The following is a 7,504-nucleotide window of genomic DNA, read 5'->3' on the forward strand; positions in this document are numbered from 1 at the left end:
CATGCTGTGACAGCAGCACGGTCACTGTGCTGTGCAGCAGGACAGGGATTGGAGTGGACAGAGAGAGCCGGCACAGAGAGAGGCCCCCCTCACACGTCAGCACCGATACTTCCTCATTTCCCCCCTTAAACACTTTGACATTATCAGGCCACACAGAGCAACGTCCACCCTCATTATTCTCACCTTTGGTACTGCAGCCAAATGGACAAAGAGGAGCAGAAGAAGAAATAAAGGGCAGAAATGTGAAACAGACATCAGATCATAGTGCACATCTAACATGTGTGGATGGTCATTTGATTAAATCGAGAGCTTCCGCATCAAGGCACTAAGATTTATTAATTTATAGAAACCTTCAGTGTATTAATAATAATTAAATAACAGTAAACAGTGGATTAATTACACAACAAGGAATTATTTTGAGCACATTGTTTTTAATTGAAAAAAAGTGTCCTGATTACAGTTCCAAAACTATAATTCCAGAAATGAAAGCAGACTGCCATCTAGTGGTTCAAACAAACACTGACATTTAGATGTGACATCAAAAACTACAACAGCTTCAGTGACATGTGAAAAAAAAAATCCCCATTCTGTTTTTGTATTTATTATTCTCCATGAAAATAACGCATTAAAACAGGCATGGGGAAATCATTTCTCCAAGACGCCACAAAAGAAACTTGAACTTGTGGAAGGACGTACCAATAACCTTGTTATCAAGTTATAAATGGGGCCCTACGCAGCAGTCCCAGTTTTTCATGAGGCCCCTTGGAAAAATGTTTTGCCCACCCCTGCATTAAACAGAAGTGACAGTTTTCTACTGTAAATGCTGGCACCTCTGAAGGTGAGTCTCCGAATGGTAACAGGTGAGAAGAAGGCCGCTCATCGGTTGTAAGGATGCATTGACCCAGACGCAGATTTGATGTTTGTCTTGATGCTGCTTGGCATTTTTCCTGAGAGAAAACGAAAGGGAAGAGATCAACCCTATATATGCATCTTTAAGGTTTTTTCTTTCTTCAAGTGCAGATATAAATCATTCAAAACATCCTGTGTTAACAGCTGGGTTGTCAAAAAAATTAATTTAATTTAATACTCTAATATTAATCAACTCCAAAATGACTATCAAATTAAGATACTCATTTGCCATAGTATCGATACAAACAGCGCCATCTTTGAAGACAGTCTGCAGACAGTGACGCACACAACTCCTCCCCTCACTAACAACTAAAGTTGTTAGCGTTCATAACACTGAACAACACTTGAGGAGGACTTTCAGAGGTCAGTAAAACATCTGTTTCAACAGCACTGAAGTATTTAACAGTTCATTAACGCAGCAGCTAGCATGCTGTAGTTAGCCTGTAATGATTATGAATGACAGATGGCATATTGAATATAGAGTTGTGGCAAGGTGGGTTATGGACACATGGTGAATCGAGTAGGCTGCTCTGCACAGCCATGAGTGGATAATCCAAGAAAATAAAAAGTCAAATCTGGAGAAGAGTAGCTTCTTCAGATGGGTTTGAGGATGCAAAGAGCTGCAGAGTGGATGGTGGATGACAGAGAGGCTGCATGCAGTTGTGGACAAGAAGAATTTTTTTTTAATTAATAAAAGAAATCAGATGAATCTTAAAAACCTATTTTGTTGAATCCAACTTATTATTGAAAAAGTTTGCAAAAATTCAAAATGTTTTTTGAAATGTGAGTTCTTCACTATTACTTTTCTTTACTATTGTTGCAGGATGGGGACAAAATCTTCAGCATGGTCTCAAAAATGGTATTTTGTAGTTCCCTGAGTATATACTCAATAAATTCTAGTATTGTGACAATCTTAGCTAGCAGTCAATGTGCAAGTTTCGAGGTCCATAAACTCTTGAAAATGATCTGTAGAGTTCAAAGTAGTATCAATACATCTAAACAAACAAGCAGTTTTCATATGAAAATAAATATTATCATCTCATTACAATGTAATGTTCTGTGGGAGGTTTCCTGGCATTAATATGGGGATTACTTTGAGGTGAAAGCTCATTTCAAGTTAAATTAAACAGGTAGTGCACACCTTAACATGTTTTTAAGCTGTAAACTACATGATAACAACTATACTTAGACCACAGAAATGAATTCTATACGGAAATGTTGGCATTTCTACCAAATTTATGACAAAATGCCATCTACTATTTTAAATCATGTCCATGTTTGGAAAGCCAGGGATGACAGTCAACTACTTTGTAATACTTAACATCATAATATATATATATATATATATATATATATATATATATATATATATATATCAGATATGACTGTTAATGCCCCCCTAATAAGGGCTAATCATCAGTATGCACCACGGTCCCTTCAGCCTCTGCATTTGGGTGGAAGCATAGATGGATTATAGCATGGGAAAAATGGGCACATTAGCTTGAGAATGTTTTTTCATTTGTGCAATACTATTGTTTTTTTACATATTGGAAAAGGCAGTTTATTAAACTGCATGATAACGTAAAATTGTTTGAGTATCCTGTTATGAAGCCTAGAACTGAGCATTTTTGCTATTAGCCTGGTGTTTTAAAACTTTGTCTTTAACATATCCTGTATAATTCACCTTCCTACCTCTTAAAGTGACCATCATTTTTAAATGGAGCATCACACTTAATTCATTATAATTCAAAAACTAATGAATGTCATCAGTAAAATGTTGAAACTGAAGAAAACTGAAGAAACACGGCAAAGCACTCTATGGCTGGCTCTCACATAACTGTGATGCTGTGCTCAGGTAAAATACTAACTCAGCTTTCCAAGTCTCCTACCTGTCTGTCCTTGCTGCTGTTGAGCCACAGGTCCTCCCATACCTGCTTGCTGGCCTGAACCCCCACCAATAGTGACCTGCTGTAAGGTTGGACCTCCACTCATCATGGACCCCTGTCCTTGGTGTCCAGGGGCCACGGGACCAGGAGGCCTACATTTGGAAAGTCCCTTTCCAAATGCAACGGCCGAAACTAATGCGTTAGTGTCAGCAGGGTTGAAAGACGGTTTGCTCTGTCGCATAGCTGTGTAAAAAAAAATTTTAAAATTTGAGAGTCACCATTGTATATGTGTAATTTATTAAAGAAAACTGCAGCAGAAGTGCAACATACCAGCGCTTTCTGCATCTCTGTCCTCACGAGGGTTGCTTAGCTTCTCCAGCAGAGTAGTGCAAATCTTATTCAAAGCCTGGATCTGTTTCTGTTCATGACAATAAAACCTTAAGGTTTAAACAAAAATTGGAAAATATTCCCAAAAATGACAGAATATTTTATTTTATGCGAGTCCAAACTAACCTGGGCCACATCGGGGCCAATACGTGCTGCCTCTGTACTCAGCGTTTTCTCTTGCTCCTCCACCTCTGGGTCAGGTTTGGTCCGCAAGTAGTCCGGTACGATCTCATGGCTGAACACTGGAACACGCTGCTCCGTGAGTTTCTGAGAGCAGGTAAACAGACAGCTCAGAGAAACTACTTCTTTTTTCAAAAGAGGAAACGTGTTATCAGCTGTGGTACTCACTGCCAAGTCCTCATCTCGGTCTGGAGACAGGACCAGGGGAATTATAACTTGGTTGCGAAAGGACGGTGTCTTCTCGTTCCTGAGCAGTTTATTGATGGTGTTCAGCTGACCAGACAGAAGGGCGAAGTTATCCAAAACAGAAGGCCTATAGGACAAAAAAGGGCACATCTGTGAGAGCTCAAAATAATCCACAAAGCACGCGTTTCAGATCAAATCTGTATATCCACAAGACAAGATTTTCCACAGTTTCTGTCAAATTTGCTCCTGTAAATAAAAGGAACAAACCGTGTTTATATGTTGCTGTCAAAAACTGCTTTTTGTATTAACTCGACTTAAATCTATGTCGCGTTTCTTTTAAAACAAAACAGCCTGCTTTACAATGAAAACAATGTTACTCACCACGTCAAACGCTCGTACTCGTTTTCTAGTTTGTAAATGAAACTGTGCAGAGCATTTTTAACGTGAGCCACCCGCGAAATGAGAGACTCCACTGACGCCTCTAATTGTTTCTCTTCTCGTTGCTAAAAGACAACAAAAGCATTAAAAACCTCCCAAACTCACTGCAAATACACAGTTGTGCTAGCCAAACGGCTAAAGAGTGCATGACCTCAGCCACTTAAGAGACCAACAGTCACTTAAACAAGAAGAAAACGAGTCATCAGGAAAAATAAATAAACATTTTAATGAATGTTACTGCATCTAAGAAGGCATTATACTGTCCTACAGAATATATATTCATATTTATTACCTGCATTGTTCAAGTAGAATTTAGCCAACCTCAAGCAACACAGAAGCACTTCCGGTTCATCACTGTCAAAGTAAAAGTCTGCTGGTTAAACATGGCGGAAACGCTATAACGTTTATTCAAAATTTTCTCGTAAACAAATAATCCAGTACACAACTTATGCGATATTTAAGCAAACATTTCAGTTTAGAGTTCAAATGTCATATATGTAAAAACTGAATGTATATCTATATTAATCTATATTACTATAATAATTAAAACTATAGTAATTAATTTGTACATTAACTGTATACTCTCTCTCTCTTTCTCAACATATAGATGTGTGTGTGTGTGCGTGTGTGTGTGTCAGATAACGCTTCCTACTTTATAAATGCTCCATATATTTATATACTTGATATATATCTATATATATATATATCTATATATATATATATATATATATATATATATATATATATATATACATACATACATATATATACATACATACATACATACATACACACACACAACTGCTTTTAAACTACAACATGGTGCTGCTGCCTTATCGGTAAAGCAGTTATTGTTTAACAATATGAACCCTGTTGTCACGAGATAATCATTCAGATACACAGACACAACAGTTAACCTAACATGCATGCTTCTGGGAGGAAGCATGAGCACGCAGAAAGAAACCAGGACCTTCAGTTTGCTTCAACATGAAGCACAACTCATAATTGCAGACCATTATGAATGAATGATCTGCAATTTTAGAAAGCACCTGGTAGCATATAATATCAAATGCGCTGTCAAAGTTTGTGGTTGTACACCACCAAAATCCTCATTCTACCTGCTAATAAGTATCATCAACAATAATAACATCAGTTACAGAATAACTAAAATGTCAATTAATAGTACCATTTTCCAGATACCAGGAACGGAAAAGAGAGATCATATTTCTCCCATACTATCAACTCTTTACTGACTCTGTTAAATCCGGAATTTAAAATCCTTCTCCTCAAATATAGTAATAAAAATATATTTTTATTATATTACGTCAATACAATAGTCTTGACGCCCTCTCTACTTTTGAATTTGGCCTTGAAAGTTTTTATAACTCATAAAGTTAGAGCTTGGTCAGGTGACCCTGCACTAGACCACGCTTGCTCAGTGACTTCCCATATTAAACTTATTTAACATATTATTTTAAATATTTTTTCTCCAATCTGCTATTTTCACTCATGTATTGTATGTTATTAACTTCATCCGCTGGTCTGCTGTCCTTTGATCTTTCCAGTTGAGGCAGATGGTTGCTCTTCCACAAGCCTGGTTCTGATGGAGGTCTCTTCCTGTTAAAAGGTAGCTCTTCATCTCGCCCACAAGGGATCCCTGATTGTTGGCATTTTCTTTCTAATATTGTAGTCTTTACCTTGCAATATAAAGCACCTTGAGGTGACTGTTGAAGTGATTTTAGTATAGCATATTCATACAGTTCAACTCACAATCAAAAGGGAAAAAGAATTTGCTTCTACAAGTTTATTTTGAAACAAAGAAGCAGCTGTCCAAACAACAGTACATAAATGTGACAGCTGTTAGGCAGAAATTTTCTTCTGATTACTTCAATGTTGCACGCTTACGTGTTTATTCAGAAAACCCCAACTTTTAAATCCAGCTATCCTTCACTTACTGATGTAATACTGAAGTACTGAATACTTGGGGGAAAGAAAAGAGTGCTCGGCATCTATGCTTGTCTACATCATGTTCCACACACTTTGCATTAATTATGTGTCAGCCTAACACAGTAAGAAGGGAGAAGTGAAGAGCTCTAGTCACAGTTCTGGCACAGCGGTGTAAAACTTTAGAAGAGGCTTTCGACGTCACCCATTTCCACCACTACAGTCTTCAGCTGGGAGTAGTACTCGATGGTCACCTGGCCGTTCTCTCTGCCAAAGCCTGCAGGGATCAGGAGAGAACTGGTTAATTTACTGAGCAAATGCAGCATTTACCCAGACCATGAAAAGCTGACAGCATCTTACCCGACATCTTGTATCCTCCAAACGGCAACTCTATAGGGTTGATGTTGTAATTGTTGATAAAGCATGTCCCTGCCTCCATACTCGCAGCCACGCGATGGGCTCGAGAAATGTCCCTGTAGGAGGAGGAAAAGAACCGACTTTTATACAGAGAAAAGCAGTCTGTATGCAACTTGAAATTGTACTGTGCAGTGAATTGGCCGCACTGTGGAGACCTTGAGCCACAGCCAACAGAATGCAATAAAATCATTATCTTAAAAGAGCAAGCCGTCAACAGTTGCACCACACTGCTGACTCGTGACAAACTGACCTGGTGAAGACCCCAGAGGCCAGTCCAAAGGTGGTGTTGTTGGCTCTCTTGATCACTTCTTCCTCCGTGTCAAAAGGCAAAACGGACATGACAGGGCCAAAAATCTCCTCCTTCACACAGGTCATGTCGTCTCTGCAGTTATCTGTGTCGAGAGACTTTGTGTGTTAAAAAAACAAAGCTGAGTGTGCGTGTGCTGTACCACCATTAACCAAAGTGTTAGACGTACCAAGTACGCATGGTGACATGAAATATCCCCCTTTCAGTTTGGGGTCACTGGGGACAAAGGGATCTCCTCCACAAAGCACTCTGGCTCCCTAGAAATAAATAAATAATTACAAGAGCTACGTTAAAGAACACCCACAGTAATACAGATTCATTGTGCTTAACTGAGAAACCACAAACTATTAAAGCTAATTCACTCCCTCTAATGTAAAGCACCTCTTTCTTGGCCTGACTGACAAATCCCAGCACTTTCTCCAGGTGTGGTTTGCTGATCAGAGCTCCCATCCTGGTGCTCTCGAGCAGGGGGTCACCAACAGGGATGGCCTTGGTCCTTTTGACTACCTCCTCTAGGAACTGTGGCATGATCTCCCGCTGCACAAACACTCTGGTCCCATTGCAGCACACCTGCATATGTCAACACAAAGTTAATACACCAAAACCTCCAAGAGTCTGTCTTGCATCAGGCTGCACAGTACACAAAAGTACAACGGTTACAGACTCACCTCTCCCTGTGTCAGGAAATTTGCCATTAGTGCCCCCTTCACTGCATTCTCCAGTTCGCAGTCTTTGAAGATGATGAGAGGAGATTTCCCTCCAAGCTCCAGAGTCACCTGCTTCACACTCTTTGCAGACATTTCCATGACCTGAAAGTAAAGAGAGCAGCCATGGTCTGTGGGCTTGTACA

At 39.3% G+C, this 7,504-nt stretch overlaps 2 protein-coding genes across 2 annotated transcripts in view; both read right to left on the reverse strand.

Annotated features, from left to right (window-relative positions):
- Positions 1 to 411: 411 nt before the first annotated feature.
- Positions 412 to 4,349, reverse strand: med8 (mediator complex subunit 8). The gene is made up of 7 exons (XM_006790499.1): positions 4,279 to 4,349; positions 3,930 to 4,051; positions 3,531 to 3,675; positions 3,309 to 3,449; positions 3,126 to 3,213; positions 2,799 to 3,038; positions 412 to 947 (listed from the first exon to the last, which is right to left on the reverse strand). The coding sequence occupies exons 1-7, from the start codon at positions 4,282 to 4,284 to the stop codon at positions 877 to 879; spliced, it is 813 nt and encodes a 270-aa protein (XP_006790562.1). The 5' UTR covers positions 4,285 to 4,349; the 3' UTR covers positions 412 to 876.
- A 1,426-nt stretch (positions 4,350 to 5,775) lies between these two features.
- Positions 5,776 to 7,504, reverse strand: part of LOC102785781 (4-trimethylaminobutyraldehyde dehydrogenase-like) — an 8,729-nt gene continuing 7,000 nt past the window's right edge. The window contains exons 7-12 of the mRNA XM_087836701.1: positions 7,323 to 7,463; positions 7,036 to 7,224; positions 6,824 to 6,911; positions 6,598 to 6,739; positions 6,291 to 6,403; positions 5,776 to 6,207 (exon numbers count right to left, since the gene is read on the reverse strand). Coding sequence (XP_087692827.1) covers positions 6,113 to 6,207; positions 6,291 to 6,403; positions 6,598 to 6,739; positions 6,824 to 6,911; positions 7,036 to 7,224; positions 7,323 to 7,463 — 768 coding nt within the window. The 3' untranslated portion in view covers positions 5,776 to 6,112. The remainder of the gene's footprint in view (positions 6,208 to 6,290; positions 6,404 to 6,597; positions 6,740 to 6,823; positions 6,912 to 7,035; positions 7,225 to 7,322; positions 7,464 to 7,504) is intronic.

This window comes from Neolamprologus brichardi, chromosome 23 (assembly GCF_056152115.1).
Source record: "Neolamprologus brichardi isolate AB-2024 chromosome 23, ASM5615211v1, whole genome shotgun sequence".
Classification (NCBI taxonomy): Eukaryota; Metazoa; Chordata; class Actinopteri; order Cichliformes; family Cichlidae; genus Neolamprologus; species Neolamprologus brichardi.

Bases quoted from the DNA above. Each gene is read 5' to 3' on its own strand.
- med8 (XM_006790499.1), bottom strand. The intron at 3,676-3,929 runs GTGAGTAACATT...TTTGTCCTATAG, and splicing joins GAGTACGAGCGTTTGACGTG to GCCTTCTGTTTTGGATAACT. The intron at 3,214-3,308 runs GTTAGTTTGGAC...TGTCATGAACAG, and splicing joins TTGGCCCCGATGTGGCCCAG to AAACAGATCCAGGCTTTGAA.